The sequence below is a fragment of the Telmatherina bonti genome, assembly GCF_933228915.1.
Source record: "Telmatherina bonti genome assembly, chromosome: 2".
NCBI lineage: Eukaryota > Metazoa > Chordata > Actinopteri > Atheriniformes > Telmatherinidae > Telmatherina > Telmatherina bonti.
Genome location: NC_136620.1, coordinates 22,905,382 through 22,923,723, shown reverse-complemented (window position 1 = coordinate 22,923,723; position 18,342 = coordinate 22,905,382). Strand labels below are relative to the sequence as shown.

Here is an 18,342-nt window from a genome sequence, read left to right as displayed (position 1 = left end):
TTTTCCTGAAAGAGCAGCAATGTCACCCCCTCCATCAAGTTTATTCTCTACACAGCTATAAGAGGCTACAACCAGAGTAGGCACCATGCAGAGAAAGGGGCGGAGTCAAGGGTGGACTTCTTTTCCTAACGCAAACTCACCCCAAAGTCCAAACTGAAATGTTTAGTCCAGACTTGTGAGAGGGAAAAATTGCTCATATATTTATATTTCCTGAATCCTTACCACCCAGTAAGGACTGGTCTAAATGGAAGCCTCACCCATAATGCACCTCAACCTGGATGAAGCGGAGTAATAAAAACAGCAACAGGCTATTCAGATTCCTCCTACTTAGATGAAGATGAGGTGGTAACTACAGCGTGTTACCAGCTCAGTAGTGACTCATGCCCTCTGATGACCACGGTGTAAACTCTGTCTAATTATACCGCTTTAACAGATCTAAACATGGTGCCAAACAGAGTGAGCGTTCAACAAAACATGTAGAAGTGAGTGTTTTACGTTGCGACAGGTTGGGTATGAGCAGGTGCTGAGAGGACTACATCCTGCGTATAGGGTGCCACATGGAAACAGGTTTCCTCAGGGTGGCTAGCATCTGGTTCCAGTGGGTGATTCCCATCCCGCTGGCCTCAGGGCCGATGATCACATGACCAAGGTTTTCACCCCGGCCGTCATCTGTGGCCTCAGCCACTGTAACCCTCAGGGAGAGCTCCTGCAAACAACATAACAAAGGTACAAAACCAGCTCAGTAAGCATGACTCAGCACACTGTTTTGGGTCTTTTTGTTCTGTTTTTTTTAAAATCATGAATGAATGACAGCAGCTCATTTTTAAAATATGTTAATAAGTGCTCGGTGCAAGTTCAGCAGAAACTTTCCTTTTTGTAGTCGTTGGGTCGCTGTTATCGTAGGAGCATTGTTGCTAGCATTTTAGGCTAAAGAGGATCCTTTTAAGATCTTATAAGGAAATCAAAAGACTTCAAATTGCAGTAAACAGTTTTTCCACAGTTTTTTAGCCACAAAATAAAAGAAAATGTCCTTCGAGGTTAAAGTTAGCTGTTAAGATATAAAGTAGGTCATTGTGCAGAGAATAGTGGTTGAACTCTGTGAGTTATGTAACAAGTTCATATCAGTGCAAACAGCTGGAGTCTCTTCAAGTGAAATAAGATCTATATAACTTCTAATATTACATTGTAGTTGTAGGTTTTACACATGTTTTAGTGTTTTTCATGGTGTTTTTGCAGCAGTGCAGGTATAACTAGAGTCCATCTGTTTACATTAGTGGGTTCTGTAATGTCTGGTTTTCCTTCATGGTCTTTCAAAACTGAAATAATCATATTTTTTTCTCCTTCAGTTATTAATTGTTTTCTTTTACTGTTATGAAAAAATGATATAATTTTAAGGTAATAGACTGAATTTGCATTCAGTTTGGCTTCTTCCTTCAGATCTTAAGTTATTCTGCTTTTTTTTTTTTCCCCCATAATTTTTTTAATTCTTTAGAAACCAGAAGTATTGACCACAGGAGCTGGACATCCCATTGGAGACAAGCTGAACCTGCAAACTGCAGGACCAAGAGGCCCGCTGTTAGTCCAAGATGTGGTCTTCACAGACGAGATGGCCCACTTTGATCGGGAGAGAATCCCAGAGAGAGTGGTGCATGCAAAAGGGGCGGGTTAGTATTAGTGCTGTAGTCGATTGCTTCCTAAGTGTTTGATCGGCTACACTAATATTGTTTTTCTTTTTTTTCTTTTTTAAGTAGCACCAGAAACCACAAGTGTAAAAGTTTTAATCATCATAAATGAGCTGCATATCCATACAACTGTTATTATTGAGTCATTGCTTTAAAGTGAGTTTACAGCAATGTCTGCCTTGAGCAGCAGGCAAATCAAAGTATACGCTCATGTACCAACTTTCCCACCTTAACTAATCTCAGCAGTAGTCTGATCCTGTCAATGATTAATCTGGAAACGGGAAAATAAGCTCCTAAAGAAAAGATTTTCAGAGTAGATTACTCTAGAAATTTCATTAAAAACAGCACAAGAATAAATTTAGTTTTTTTCTAAAACTAAACTAACATATAAAAGTGGTCAATAACCAAACAAAGGCCCTTCTTTTTTGTGAATGAGCTCCAGACAAATGCTAATTTGTCGAAGACTTTGAAGATCAAGGTCACAGATTCTGAACGACTTGTTGGTTGGCCTTCTCTGCAAGGTGCAACAATGCAGATGGTTAAGAAAACCCAGCAGTTAAGCATGAATATATAAAGCTGATATAACATGCACTTGTTTTTCCTCCTTCATGCAGGGGCGTTTGGTTACTTCGAGGTCACTCATGACATCACTCGCTACTGCAAAGCCAAAGTGTTTGAACATGTTGGCAAGACCACGCCCATCGCTGTGCGTTTCTCCACTGTAGGTAAGAATGACCATGCAATGCATTTAACTTGTCACTTTTTTTCAAAGATTCTCTTCTTAAATATGTACAAATGATATATTTGAGTATGACAACAGTCACTGCGATTATGTATGAACCTTACCAGATTGGCAGGTCATTATCAGAGGCTTGTAGTTAAACTTGAACCTTTCCAGTTATATAACGAGGGCACATCAGAGCAAACAGTTGGTGTCAGTTACAGCAACAAAGTCCACATCGCTCCACCTGTGTCTGCGTGGTTGGATCCAGTTCATGCCTCAGTATCTGCTTGTTGAGCAGCTCTGCAAGTTTCTGCCACTAATTACACTTTAGATGTGTGGATATCATTTTAACTATATTCTTGTTATTGGATGAAAGTGTTTTTTCAGGTTTTATTGGAGCAATACTGAGACATTTTCAAAGTCTACAGTCTTCAAAATCCCCCCTAAACACCCCACTTTCACCCATAATAACTCAGTTGTTTTCTTTTTTTTCTTCCATGTAGGGCGAGCCTTAAATATTTACATATAATCATTATATTTTGGCAGAACAATGTGACACACAAGGACAGCAGCAGCTCCATATGAGTTTTCACGTCTGATTCCTGCTTTGTGTTTATGCTGAAAACCACGAGGAAGCGTGTAAAATAATGGAGGGCTATTTAAGTAAAAATTGTATTAACTATACAGTTCATGGTACATTTCTGCATTAAAAATCCCATTTTATTTAATCTCCTTAAAAAATCCAAAAGTTATGTGAGTTTAAACGTGTTTTTTGTTAAACTAAGTAATCCCAATGCACATTGCTGTAGGAAAAGGTTGCATGCAACGGGCTGCTTGCTGATTCTGGTTTTTTTTTTTTTTTGTTTGTTAGTGCAACAAGTCGGAGCGGTAAGAATAGGTACTCACTTGTGGTACGCCAAGATCACAGGTAGGTACGCACTTTGGCTTTAAGGTCAAGGTTCTGTTAGTTTCCGGTTCAGTAAAGGAAAACATGCAAAACATAAAACTAAATAATTTTGGTGTCAACAGGGACACGTTCAATGACATTTTAAATAAGCCAAACGCTAAAAGCTGCTTGCCGCAAGTTAGAAGGCATTGACATATTTAGTTAATAAAGCTATTGTTTGAATGCGCTCACATATTCAGATAAAGTTTTACTGAAAGACAAAAGTTGTTATATAATATAATATAATATAATATAATATAATATAATATAATATAATATAATATGATATGATATGATATGATATAATATAATATAATATAATATAATATAATATAATATAATATAATATAATATAATATAATATACTGCAATGGACTGGTGATAGGCTCCAGCTTCCCCGCAACCCTGAATTGGATTAGGCGGTTATGAAAATGAATATGACATGATGTGATGAGATGCGATATAATAATATTAAAAAGTTATTCTATTACACCTCTTTCAAAATATAAACCATTTAAATTTCTGGTAAAAGGATGAAGAAACCTTAATGCTTTCCACAGTGAATTGGAGGTTCGGGCACAGAATAAGTTTTCTGCAAGAGCGTGCTTACATGCGCATGTGATGGGCCCGGGGCTTTAGGGGAATGGCAGGAATGGGCGATACAGCAAATTGTGGTTTTGATCTGATACCAATTGAATTTAGGGAAAGTATTGCTGATACTGATAATTTTGGTTTTAAATCTTTCAATTATTTACTGATTATTCTCTTGAACTATTGATCATGATCATCATAAAAAATTACGATTTTTGTCAAATAAATAATTTTCATTAACAAACTGAACATGAGAAGTAAGATATTGAAATTAAGCTTTTTTTGTTTGTAAAACAATGTAACAAAATAATAAAATAATTGTTTTTCCCTTTTATCACCCACAGTTGTTTGAGAAAAGTAAAGCTGACACTGCAAATTAGTTGAACAGAAGCAAAACATACTGCTGATTGTCTCTCCTTCACATTCTTTGGCTTTTTGTCCCAAAGCCCATGCTGGTATAAACTGATACGGATACTAGCCTTGGTATTGATACTATTGATATTTGGATCGATCTGCCCAGCCTTAGGGAATGTAACCTGAACACAGCTCTGCACAAGAGTGGCAGACTGATTTAGTCTGATCCACTTCTCTTTCTCCATTTACATACTTGACTTGGAGGCCTAAGTGCTCCCAAACAGCAGATTTTAACGATGGAAGAGAGTCTTAAAGCTCTGCTTTCTCCTTAAACTTAGCTTAGCCATAACATCTGCTAACATCTGCCAGCCATAACTTCAGCTAGCCTGAAGCTGTAGCGATAGTGTCGGACAGTTCATCTTCCATATGGAAACTCGGTACATCTCTATGTCATCATAGAGATGTACCGAGCCGAGCAGGAGGCAGAGCCTTTGGTTATCAGGCCCCTCTCTTATGGAATAAGCTCCCAGTTAGTGTTAGGGAAGCAGACACCCTCCCCACCTTTAAGACTAGGCTGAAGACTTATCTTTTTGATAAGTCCTATAGCTAGGGATGGTTAGCATCCCTTAGTTATGCTGCTATAGGTTTAGACTGCTGAGGGACATTTCCTGATACACTGAGCTTCTTTCTTTTTCTCTTTATCTCTTTCTTTTACCACCCCCCCCCCCCCATAACAGTGTTGCATCATTAACATGTATGTCTCCTGTCTCAGCAGGTCTCCCTGGCCGGGAGTAGCAGTTCCTGTTGTCTGTTGTCTTTCTGTCCTCTTCCCCCCACACAGCAGAGGCAGATGGCTGCCTGTCCTGAGCCGGGTTCTGCCGGAGGTTTCCTTCCTGTTAAAAGGGAGTTTTTTTCCTTCCCACTGTTGCCAGTGTGCTTGCTCAGGATGGGAGATTGAGTTGGACTCAACTCAATCTGTTGGTTTCCTTATATAGGCTGTTATGAATTGGCCTTCATTATGTTTTCCCCTCTGTCTGTAAAGCGTCTTGAGATGGCATTGCCGTGATTTGACGCTATATAAATAAAGTTGAATTGAAATTGAAGTTGAATAAATGTTCCGTACCGATAAATGTGACGAGTCCCGTTACACCCTTAATTCTCATTGAGTCTGTGGATGTAATCTTATCATTTTAAAAGGATGTGAATACAATATTTTTGTTTTTGTCATCTAATTCAGTTCTAAAGAAAATGTAGTTATAAAGATCATATTGCATTTATTGTAATGGATCCTCGTATATATAACAAATTACAATTTACAGAATTTTAGAGACTGATCAATGCATTTAACAGATACATTTTATCCTATAGCAGGATTTCCTAAAACTGTCATATTTATGTTAAAAGTATAACTACATAAGCACAAGATCCTGAAGATTAAAATATTTAAACAATTATCGCAGGGTTGCTCTCACATGCAGTAAACACACTGTGGATAATTGTTAAGTTGTTTGCTGATCTTTTGCGTTTTAGTGAAACAAAAAAAAAAAACTGACTTCAAAAAAGCTGCTGTCTGTGTGAAATGAACCTTTTCCTCATTTCACAAAACAAAACTTCCAGTCATTACATTTTTATTCTTCAATTATAATTTCTGAATATAAAAGTGTGGTTGCAGTTCAATTATATCAATAACTATGATCAGGACAGTGTGTATAAGCAGTGTTTATAAGTAAATTCTTCTTGGTCTTGTCTTTTTTGTATCAGTGCTTTAATATCTTGTTATACTGTTGTATGTTATTTTTATCCTCCACTTAACCAAGAAGTGTGTTGAGAGTTAGGATTATCTCTCATAAATGAGAGGAGAACACACAGGGAGACAAAAGATACACAAAAAATCCACTAAGATTACTAAACAACATTAAAACAAGAGCTGAGATGTAAAAAGAACAGGTTTGTCTTTGTTAAGTTATTGCCAGTACTACTTGTCATGTTATTTGTTTCTTCTTTCTTTTTTTTTTGTCTCCTTGACATTTTGGTGAACGATAGTTTTACCATCTCCAAGTTCAGGAATGGCTCAGGGCACAGTCTGAGATGTCACCTGCAGGACGATGGAAGGAACGGAGAAGATCATGGCTTCATTGAAGATGGGGTTTGTGTCATCCCTTTTGGTAGAAGTCTTCTTCTTGCTGATTTTTCTGCCATCTTGCAGGAGATAGACTTTGACAAACGGATCTGATGATGAGAAGTAGGGAACGCAATTACAGCCACATGCCTAGTCCAGACTACGCTGCTGCAAACACACACATCTTACCTGAGTCTGCAGAGCTAGTGATACATTTCTCATTAAAGTGTAATCAGGTAGAAGCTCAGTCTTGTACACATAATTATGATGATAACAGTATTTCAGTGTGTGACCTTTATCAGTTTATGTCATGATGATAAGTCAATTAAGACTTATCTGCCTTTCAGAATGAAGATTAATGTGTGTTCTGACATTTAAATCCAGTTATCACTGAGACACTCGTGTGAATCTTTTTCAAAAGCTTTGTGTAAGTGTGTAGCTTTGTGTACACAACAGGAGATTAAAAAAAAAAGACACAAATATCCCTGACCTGCAGTGTTCTTGTCATTGGTCCACACCAGATTCTTGCACTTGGCCACGACCACAGTAAGACGCTCTGCTGTGGGCAAATAACTGAGAGACAACAGGATCTCCCCAACTGCATCCACAGCCTGTGGAGTCAAGCCGAAAACAGAAAACAGAATGAAAACAAACAAAGGAAAAAAAAGGCATTGGTCGATCTTTAATCAGAAAGAACATTTCATAATGTGTTGCTCGGGGTGGGTGTGCTGCTGACTGCTGAGAGCGCCTGCTGCTGGGCTACCAACCACATTTAATTTCATTTCAAGGCAGCTCGCTGGTTACAGGTCTTCAATATAAAGATGTTAAAACAATTACTACATGGGAACTGTAAATGTTACAAGAAACAGATTACGAGAATAAAAAATCAGCAGCAGACATTTTAATTAAATGTGGAAACACATTAAAATATTTATCATTCAAATCTTTGGTGTTAATAATACAAATTAGTCACTAAATAAATGCAGTTATGAAACAAAAAGTCTTACAGTTGACTTTGAATTTTACTGCACAACCTCAAATGCAAGTAATAAAACAAATTAATGTAATGTTATTGTAAGTAACATTGGTAAATGTTTAAATTATTACTGTGACTCTCTTCCAGTTCCATGTTATCTTCATATTTTCAAAAATATCACACTTATAATTATCTATCAATCCATCCAAATAGCTAAGCTTATATTCTTCTTTTTTTTTTTTTTTTACCAAAAATGTTGCTGCAAGTTTGAGTAAGACATGTCCAGTTTGGTTTTGTAAAACGGGGTTAGTGGGTGGTTGGAATGGGGTCTATGTGGGATCATGAATAATTAGTTATGTGTTTTTAATTTATTTAGGTTATATATTTGGAGGGGGAGGGGGGGGGGGGGGGGGGTGTATATTTAATCACTGTTGTTTTATGTAAAGCACTTTGCACTGCTCTTTAGGATGAAAAGGGCTATATAAATAAACAAAGACGTTTCTCGTTTTTTTTTTTTTTTTAAAGTCATGAATAATCAATGTTGATTTGGATTAACTTGCAACGACAATAAGTTAGTAGCATGAAAGCAGTCTTCCTCAGTTTTCATATGATTTTTATAAATGATGATTACTTATGTGTAATCTAACCTGCTCCAGAGGAGGTTAAATTTCCATCATCAGTTACCATGGAGATAGTCTGGTAAGAAGTTTGTGATAGTGACATTTCTGAGTAAAACCACTAATCCTAATTCATGGTACAAGCTTCCAACAAATTACAGAATAGATTAAATTATATAATTTATTTCTTAGAATAAACAAAACTGTTGGTGCGAGCTGCTATAAAACTATAAAACCCACCTTATATGGTTTTTTTTTTCCTGACATGTAGTTTGATTGAACATCCAGCAGGTGGTCTCAGACACCATCATGCAGTTTTAAACATTTACAACCCATGCAGTTCATGTTAAAAGGCTGAAGGCTACACATTACAAAGTATAAAACATAAACCTGCTCCATCCTGTTCCTGTCATGCCATGTACTCTGTTACACATCCATGTTTTCCTTATTTTACCTTATTAACATCTTGGAGGTAAAGCCAGGCATTGAATGGTCTGATGGTCAGGTCCAAGTCTGACAGCTTGAGCTCTGCCACTCCTGCGCTGATGTTTCTTTCATCAGTGTCAATGCCGAAAGCAGCAAAACGCAGACTGAATTCCTCCAGAGTGGACACGTCCATGGGGACAGAGAAGCGCTCATCAAAGATCACGGTGAATGCATTCGTCTGGACCTGTTGGCAGCAGATAATGAGAGGCTGAAATGTTTGACTAAATAGGAAAACTGAACGTTTATTGCTGAAAACACCAAAGTAGGAGAAATATCTGGTGACTATTGTTCAGATTATTAAGTTACAAAGAAAAGTATATAAAAGTTTTACATATTAGAAGAGAATATACTTATAGAGACGTCACTGGGATTTAAGATTTGGTTATTAAACCACACATGAAGAAGAATTTTGCTCACTCTGATTTATACCATTGCTTCAGTTCAATGAGGTTTGCAAGCATCCATTTATATGCAACTCCTTTAAGGTCCTGCCACATCTTTTTAACCAGATCTTTTCAATTTTTAGCCATCCTGCTCTAGATTAGCTGCTGGCTTTGGGATCGCTGTCTTCTTGTGTGATCTCATATTCAACTCTTAAACAACTTGATAAACACAGGGGTTTGTGGTTGATTCACTAGCAGCAAGATGTCCAGGTACTGTGGCTGCAACACAGCAACAGGCCCAAATCATCACCCTTCCACCTCCGTGCTTGTTCTGATTTCATCTTTGGTTTTCACCAAAAATGTTGCTTTGTTTGAACAAAACATCTCCAGTTTAGTCGAGTCTGTCCAAAGATCATTGTTCCAGAAAACTTATCTCTGCTGACATTTTGGGTTGATAAACTGGATTAACCTTTTTCATTCCAGTAAAGGACAATTAATTCAAATCAACAACTCCAGTCTAGTGATGAGATGTACTTGGCCGAGCCTTAGGTGAGTGTGTCGAGTAATCCATGGCGATGTTTAGCTGAACTGGCTGTTAAATGAGGCTACAGCTGGTTTCGGTTTGAATCCTGGCCTTGGGTCTTTTGCAGTATGTCATTTGCCACTCTCTGATCCCATCTCTTATAACCTTACTGTGAAAAGAAGGCTACAAGAGAACTTGAGTGTATTGTGTGTCAAGTAATCCAGCAAGTCATTTTGCAACACGTAACACTGTTTGCGTAATTTCAGATACAAAAGTTAAACTTTTAGGTGGTGAAGTCTAAAATAAAATAAAATAAATTTGACCCTTCTTCGTTTAAATTAAATCAACATATTTAGAATGTTTTATTTGATATAATCAGGAATGGGTTAAAGTTTGTTATTTGGTTTGCCATGATCAAATTGTGTTCAAACAAAAGATTTCTTTTTTGGGTGCAGTTTATCCTGAAGGCTATCATGTTTTTGTTGCCTGTCACAAAATCAGGTATATTAAGGTCAAAAATTACAATGCATCATTTTTTTTGTAGCAGACAAAAGAAGATTACCAATTAAGAACACAGTCTGAAGGCACTTTGGTCTGATCTGCAGAGCTTACAGTTAATACTTTTTAGTGGCAGACATTGCCAAAGCTATATTTGTATTGCTCAAGCTTTTAGTTAGTGATTCATATGTGGGAACCAATGTAAACCTCAAGTTACCAGGCAACTAGTAGCATGAAGATTACTATGAATAGCCCGTTTTCACACCTGCATCTCAAACGCAAGGAGAATGACATATATATTTGAAACGAACACCGTCACGTCAAGGTCTCAAGTCCCCTGTTGCTTTCATGAAATAGTAAAACAATAACTTGTGAACGAAGAATCCAAAGCACAGGGTCTACAAATCAGCTTGTGACGGAGGGTGACCTTGGACTGTGCACAATCAAAAGCTCCACAACTGCAGAATCCATAAAAGGGTGCAGTGTTGCTGTTCGTGTGGAAAAGCCACATGATGATAGAAAATATCCAAACCAAGCAGAACCTCTCTGCCAGCCTGTCCACCATGCACAATATGTCTGAGGCATCAGGCTTATCTCTTGGGAGACAACGGTAGCGATGTGTGTGGTGCAATAAACGAGGTAATAAAAAGAGAAAGACGCTTGTGTGGATATGTGTGAGCGTGAGCCAGAGCAGACAGAGAAAGATACTTACAAGCCAAATAAAAGCAAGTTGCAATGACAGAAAATAAATTGGGGGAAAAATGAGAAGAAAGAAAAAGAATAAAAGAAAAAAAGGCATCAGTGGTGGAAAAGGAGAAAGGGGGCAGACTGAGAGGGGGAGGGTGGGGCAGTGACAGCAAAGAGACACTGGAGAAGAAAAATAAGCCAGAGAAAAGGGCAGAAAAAGGAGAGAGAAGCCAGCTTGACCATCAGAGCCAAGTGGACCTGGTGACTCTGTTCCCATTTTTGGTAAACCGCATTCAAACGGCAGGTAAAAGGATTTGAACAGATGAGTTGTGTGTCAGCAACGTCTGCCTGCAAAAACTGTGCAGAAACAGAGCCATGCAGTAGAGCGATGACTCACAGCCAGGCAGGACTTCAAGTGTTTTCTGGCAACGTTGGGCCAAGAGCAGAAGGCAGGTGACATGTGTAGCAGATGGAGGAATGTGGACTCTTTCTTTCCCTGGCAGAGCGGTCCTTTTGTATTAGAATTAAAGGCTTTTCTTTAAAGTTACTGCCATGGTTGTGGACAGGCAGTACATCCTCGTTTAAGTTTCAAAGCTTCCCCCTATCAGGGTATAGTCTTCATCAATGAATCTGTGAAATGGGGTAAAAAGGAACCACAGAAAACTGAGCCAACATTTATTGCTTCTACATGAATTAGGACGGTAAGCAGCATCCAGCTGCTGCCAGTGAGACACGTCCGATCAGCTGAACGTCAGCTAGTTTTAGCACATCTACAGAAGTTTTGTCAGTTTGTTGGTGAAGAACATTCAGGTGTCAATTATTGTACAAAGATTATTTATAAATAGAAAATAATTAAGACAGCTGTTATCCTCCCGCAATACACATCCAAAAAGTTTAAAAAAAAAAAAAAAGTTAGAGAAGGCAATGCTTAGAAAAAAATGCACAAAAAAAAGAAAGAAAGAAAAAAACCCCAAGAGCCACATCTCAGACTCTACAGGTCCAAGAAAGCTGCCAGGAAAAAGATTCTTCTCTCACAGCAAAATAACATCTGAGCAAACCGCAACACTTTGACAACAAAATCCATCGGACAGAGAAGTTCGCCTTAATGCACAGCACTCAAAACCAAACACATGGTGGTGGAAGGGTGATGATTTAAACTTGTTTTGAAGCCGCATGACTTTGATACCTTGCAGCCGTACATTTTACCATGAAGTCCTTTGTATAGAAAAGGATGTTAGAGTCGAATGTTCAGCAGATTGGTAAAAATAAAGTCATTCTACAAGACAATGATGACAAGCACAGCAGCGTAGCAGCAACAGAATGGCTGAACACAGGAAAGAATGATTGAGTCAAAGTTCAGACTTTAGCATGACATCGTGAAGAATAGTCAGCTGAGCTTTCTCTGCAACAGTTAGAGACTAAAAAAAAAACACTCCACAGAAAACAATCACTTCAAGTTATTGCTGCTCAAAGTGGTGCATGAGGTCATGAGGCGTACTTTAATTTTTAAAAGATTAGCAGATCTTGGCTTAGTCATGACACAGTGAGACATCTAATGTACTGTTTTTCCATCTGATGTTGCAGTTAACTATATTTCAGACCTGGTCAGGACGCCACGTTTATACTGTGTCTTTATTTGTCAAACTTCAGCAGTTAAAAAGGTGCACTTTCATTTTTATATAACTGAATAAAATGAGAATAACTGTAACAAGAAGCATCTCTGTTAGGAATTGCTTTTAAAAAAGATTTATCCGCGCATTTCTCCATCCGTCTTCTGCCACTTATCCGAGGTTGGGTCGTAGACACTGCTTAAGCAGGCCAGCTTAGACTTTCCATGGCCACTTCTTCCAGTTCATCTGGCAGGATCTGAAAGTTTTCCCATGACAGCCGGGACACAGTCCCTACAGCGTGTTCTGGGTCTTCTCCAGGGCCTTTTCACAAAGAAACCAGCCCACAAACTCGGATGATAGTTTCTCCCCTTATCTCTAAAGCTTCATTTCTAACGAGGGGTCTGGCTGGGGGGATGCATGGGACAGGACAAGATCGCATTTTTTGTTGGCTGTAGCAAAGCAACACAGATCAGAGTTTGCCAACAGCACCAAACCATCCCAACCTAAAGCAGACCTCTTGTTGTAAATGGGACTTAAGGGAGAGCCCAGACACCCTGCAGCCCACCCCATCCTTTTCCCGCGGAGGATCATGGTCATGTATTTGGTGCTGATCCTCATCCCGACCAATCCAATGACAGTTGAAGAAAGAGGACTACATCATCTGCAAAAAGTAGAGACCCAATCCTGAGTACACTAAACCAGACCCCCTCAAGACCCCGACTGTGCCTGGATGCATCCATAAAAGATTCAGAATCAGAAAAAAAGGGCAAGTCCAGATCTCATCAGAGACGGATCCAACTTACTGCTGGTAATGCAAGCTAAACTTTATCACTGGTTAAATAATTTAAAATGTAAATATAAATTAAAATGTAATATAAATCATTGTGTATTTTTTTTCTTCTTTTATTGCAAGTTACTGAGATACAGTTTATGTGACATATGTTTTTAACTAATCTGCTAATTACATTATGAAGAAAAAAAAGTCTATAAATCAATTGTTTTATTATGTTGTTTTGCTATTTTAATTTCATCATAAATTCACCCACAAATACCAGCAGGATCAAAGAGCAAACCAGTTTGTAGTCTGTCATCCAGCTGAGTTTTCTCATTTAAACTCCTCTTTGTAATGATGTGATTAGTTTCAGCAATCCTTCTGTTAAAAATCAGAGATTGTGTAAAATATCACCTCGGGTCATGAGGACCATCAGGAATGTGATGGTGAACAGTGTACGTGTGCCGCAAATCTTCCTCATCCTTCTGGTTACCGATAGATCAGGTGGTGAGTTATGAACTGACAGAGTGAATTCTCGTGATCTTAACATCCCTGAGTCCAGCTCACAGGGGACCAGCTGGCCACTCAAGCTAATGAAATGAACTCATCTGACGGACAGAAAACAAGCAGCTTATCAGGCTGCAGGAACGGGACAGATTCGATCTCCACCACTTTTCTCAGAAAGAGGGTATAAACTTCCTTCTTTCGTACTTTATGTCATTATGGCTTAATGTTTCATCAGTCATTTGGCAATGTTTCATTTCAACTTTCACTTGTATCTTTGATCCGTTTGCATGAGGCAGCTCAAAACATAACTTTCAAATATGATCACTCAAGCCAACACAAACCCCAATAACATCTTAAAATGATGGATTTTGTTGCACAGCCAAAATTCAAAGCATAACAATGGCATTCAAAGGTGTAGGTAGCACCTGTTTGTGGAACCTTTTGGTTCATTTTGAAGACACAAGACAAAACTTTGGCAAATTATTCAGAGAAGTGTCCCATGCTGACAGCTAATTCAGCAACCATCTTCCATCTTACTGACACTGAGCTCTCTCCTGCCTGTAAAAACCAGTCTTATCTTAACTCCTGTCTTATCTCTCACTCTGTCCCTTGTTCCTTTTTCTTTTCTGCTCTTCCTCTAATAATATCTTCTTGCATTTCTTTGCTGAATTAGCCATTTAAAACAGTTGGTGTGTTTCCGTCCACTTTCCAGTGTGTGATGCTGTGCGTGAAGTGAAATTCGACTGCAACGTCTCCCAGTGTCCTGGAAGGGAAAGTTTTATCATGCACTTGTTTCGCCTTGGGACACTGCTGGGCAGCGACAACTCCGGGAAAAGTACATCTTTAACTTGTTTTTACACTCTGGATGAGACCTGTCCAGGTGGTGCCATGCCTCCCGCCCAATGATTGCTGGGATAGGCTCCAGCTTCCTCGCAACACTGAATTGGACTAAACAGTTAAGAAAATGGATGGATGGTACTCTGGATTAAGTGTTGTTCTTTTGGATAATATTATCCTACATTTATTTGTATTTCCCATTAAATGTTTTAGACAGTCACGTCCCCTTCAGGATGGACTGCAACAACTTTTTATCCTTGATGTCTTTTTATTCACAGTTTTCATTTATTGCCAAATATCTGGGAAATGAATGCAATTCCCATCAGTCCCTGCTTTACACAGTGCTAATTAGCAAGTTGAAAACATTACATTAAGATACTTAACATTTTAAACATCAGTTTTAAAATGATGAAGGCAGAAGTTCTCTCAAGCAGACAGGAATTTTGCCAGAGGCAACAAGATTTTGAGGTCCTGTGAAACTAATGAACAGGGATTAGCATATCTAATACTGCAAATACTGACAAGCACGTAACTAAATGTGAAGATCAGCTATCAGTCATTTTATTAGTGCACAAATCTATTCCGTCTCCATGCCTTTGTGATTTCAGCAGCACAGTTGACTGCAGGCAGCATCTAGTGGCTGTCAGTGGCATTTCCAATTAATTAATTCTTCATCAGCCTATGTTTGACAACAGATGACTTGTATTTGCACAGTATTAACAGTAGAAATACCATAAGAAAAACTGTATTTGTCCAAGTATGAGCCAGTCAGTAAATATAATCGGGATCACACTGCTGTTTTCTACAACCTTGTGGTTTCACACTGCATGATTAACCAGTGGGAACTGTAGTGCACAGGTGCCAGTTTGTGATTGGCTCAACCTCCAGGAGCTCACGAAGGATTGACACCTGGTGGACTGTCCTAGTATGAAAATTGGAGTTAGTTGCAGATGCATCATTCATCTCCCTATCCTCCCAACCGGCCACACATTAAACATACACAGTATGGGGGGCTTAATTTAGTTTCTCTAACCGGTAACCTGGAGTTTAAAAGGGTGGGCTACCATTTTGCCTTAATTTCCTTTTCTCCACTTTTTCTTTTCATCTTATATGGTACAGGCCTTCTGTTCTTGTTCAGACTGTTTTTTTCCATTTGTTATTTTGTCCTTGACACATCATGGAGCTTTTACCCCATTGATAGACCATTTATATCTTCATTCATTCATCCAGTCATTCATTTCCCAAACCGCTGAGTCTGATTGAGGGTTGCAGGAAACTGGAGCCTATCCCAGTAATCAGTGGGCCAGAGGCAGGGGACAGGTTGCCAGTACATCACATGGCCCATTTAGATATTGAGATGACTTATTTTTGTAAATAAACCTTGTTACTTTGAAATCCTAAAGATTAAATCTTAATGGCTGCTGTAGATTATGGGATAACACTTCACAACACGACCTGATCCTAAAATCCACTCAAAGTAACTCTCAAAACTCTAAGCACACTGTCTTTTCTCAAAAAACATTTGCAAAACTGATAATCTACACATCTTTAGACATGTATCTGTGTATTTTACTTCCATTTATTTCATTTTCCATAATGCTATTTTCCTGTTTTTCAATAAGGCTCTATTAGTACATACAACATACTCTATTATCACTATTCACTAGGTTTCTTGGACCCCTATGTCCACATGAGGATTTTTGGAATAATGTGGAACTAATAGACATATTAGTCATATAGTGACATGTGTGTTTCATGCAGACACACTGACATCCTTACTAGAATGCTTGTATGTAAACTGAGGATCCACTTATACATACTTGCCTTAAAAAGTTTAATGGAAAAATAAAGTGCATGCAAGCTAGGCAGGCAAAACAGGCTGGGAAGGACCACATATAATCAAGTTTTATTGTTTTTCTTTTCTAGGAATCATATAAAGTTCTCTTGAGAAAAAAAAGATTCCATACCCTTGTGACTCCCACATTAAACTCTTCTGGTCCGAGTGAGACTCTGATGAAGCAGCCAGGGAAGTCCCCTTCCTCCCTCTCCAGCAGGTCTTTGCCCTGGTGCAGGGTGATGTGGAGCATTCCTGCCCCTTGGCCCAGCTGCCGAGACGGCTCAAACTCCAGGGTCACTTCCAGCTGGCCGACTGTGAAGTCATGGCCAAAGTTGTTAGCGATGGAAGAGATAGAACTGAGTGAGTCGGTGGAAACGGATCGGTTGAGCTGGGCCATGCCGGTAGGGTCCAGCTCCCTGCTCATCATTTCCAGGTGGCCCAGGTCTCTGAAGCCATCTGGGGTGTCGCCAAGGGCCAGGCTAGGCTTCCGGCTGGAGGTGGTGGAGGTTCGCCGGTGGTTGTTGGCTGCCACTCTCTTCAAAGAGGAAAATAAATAGGATTACCTTTCATTTAAGAAAATTCCAGCCTTAAAGTTAATCATTTCACTGATTTAAGTCTCTTTTTTTATTGTTGTTGTTGTTATTTTAAACTTTTTAGATTGAAGAAAATTATTTTAAAAAATGACACAGAAAATGCAATGTGTATTTTACACTTTATTACTCCTAATAGTAAAACCTATCAACCAGCAATTAATATCTTACATTTCTCAAGTTGTAAATGTACCTTTTGTCTGACTTCTGAGAAGGAGGTTCCATATTTTTCTTGAAGATATCGATAGTCAAAGTTGGGGAAAGGAGACGGAGCAGGGAAGGTACCAGATTTCCACAACTTCCAGATGTTAAGGCCAGCAGCACCCAGCAGCACGAGGAAGCCCACCAGGTATATTCCTACCTCCCAGCTTGGTGGGTTTCGCACCACTGAATTGAAACACACAAGCAACAAATCCTTAAAGAGACACTAACATGCTTTCATTTGAGCTCTGTGACTTTTAGCTCAGGGTTGAGTTTCTTCATTTTAAGGCCAGTTGGAAATTAAAACAAGCTCAGTTTCAGATGTGTGTTTAAGATGGAGTCGTGACTTTAGGAGACAGTCAAGCACATAGAATTTGATGTGAAACAGATCACTGGAGCAAAAAACCACACAAAAGTCAACATTTAAATTAAAATGCCACTATGAACTGGAGCGAGCCTGCGAAGAGCTGTCTGAGTCATCATGACTAACATCTGTGGGAGGACACGGACAGCTTTTTAAGACAAGAATTGAAACAATTATTATGCAAGTAATTAAAGGGAAACACCATGAGTGGTCTATATTCATTAAACAAATGTGGAGAAACATAAAACATCCATCCACACAATATATCTATGCACAACTATATAATAAGTCAGGACATTTCCTACACAAAGAGTCTTCGGCCTGTACTCACCGCTCAGATGGTAGCCTGATATATCCTCACTTTGATCCGAGGACATGGTTCTGCAGCCAGCCTGCAAATACACATCCAAACAGCAATCTGCTCAATAACATTTTAAATCAGACACCATAAACTTTGCAGTACTTCTCATAAATAACCTCTTCAAGTTTTAATCAGCAACATTCATTCTATAAAACGTGAAAAGCTTTCCCACCTTTCCAACCTCCCACTCTCAGACTTCTTCTTTCAACATGAATGAGAGTAAATGTGGCTGTGATAAACAGTTTAGGAACAAAATGTACCATGAGACCTTATTAACTCCTGACATCCACTGCTGATTTGAGGTGCAAGAGCAGACAGACTGTGAACACGATTACATGCATCAATCGACCCACTGATGAGAACAACTAGAGGCGGAAAGGAAAACTTGTTGTTGCATGTTGGAGATCAATTGAAAACCTGATGATGTCGTGTTCAAAATGGAAAATTTGATCTTTCTTTTTATAATATTTTTTCAAACCGATCAACCAGTTCAAAAGAATGTTTCTTCCTCTGGTTTACCAATCAGCAGAGTAATGTTGATTTAGTGACACCATCACAAACCAGCACAGCTGCAGAAAAGCAATTTAACTACAACTGCTTGGCATGGACGTCTAAAAAAAAAAAAAAAGATGGAAAAATTCCCAGTAATCCAGGGAAAAGCAGTTGATTAACAAATC

The 18,342-nt window shown here is 38.8% G+C and overlaps 1 protein-coding gene across 1 annotated transcript; it reads right to left on the bottom strand.

Annotated features, from left to right (window-relative positions):
- Nucleotides 1-532: 532 nt before the first annotated feature.
- syt12 (synaptotagmin XII) lies at nt 533-17,681 on the bottom strand (the record flags this gene model as incomplete). The annotated part of the gene is made up of 7 exons (XM_079256870.1): nt 533-706; nt 6,393-6,526; nt 6,907-7,027; nt 8,464-8,679; nt 16,280-16,684; nt 16,933-17,126; nt 17,636-17,681. 7 exons carry the CDS (start codon nt 17,679-17,681, stop codon nt 533-535), a joined length of 1,290 nt encoding a protein of 429 aa, XP_079112996.1.
- Between the last annotated feature and the right edge of the window lie 661 nt (nt 17,682-18,342).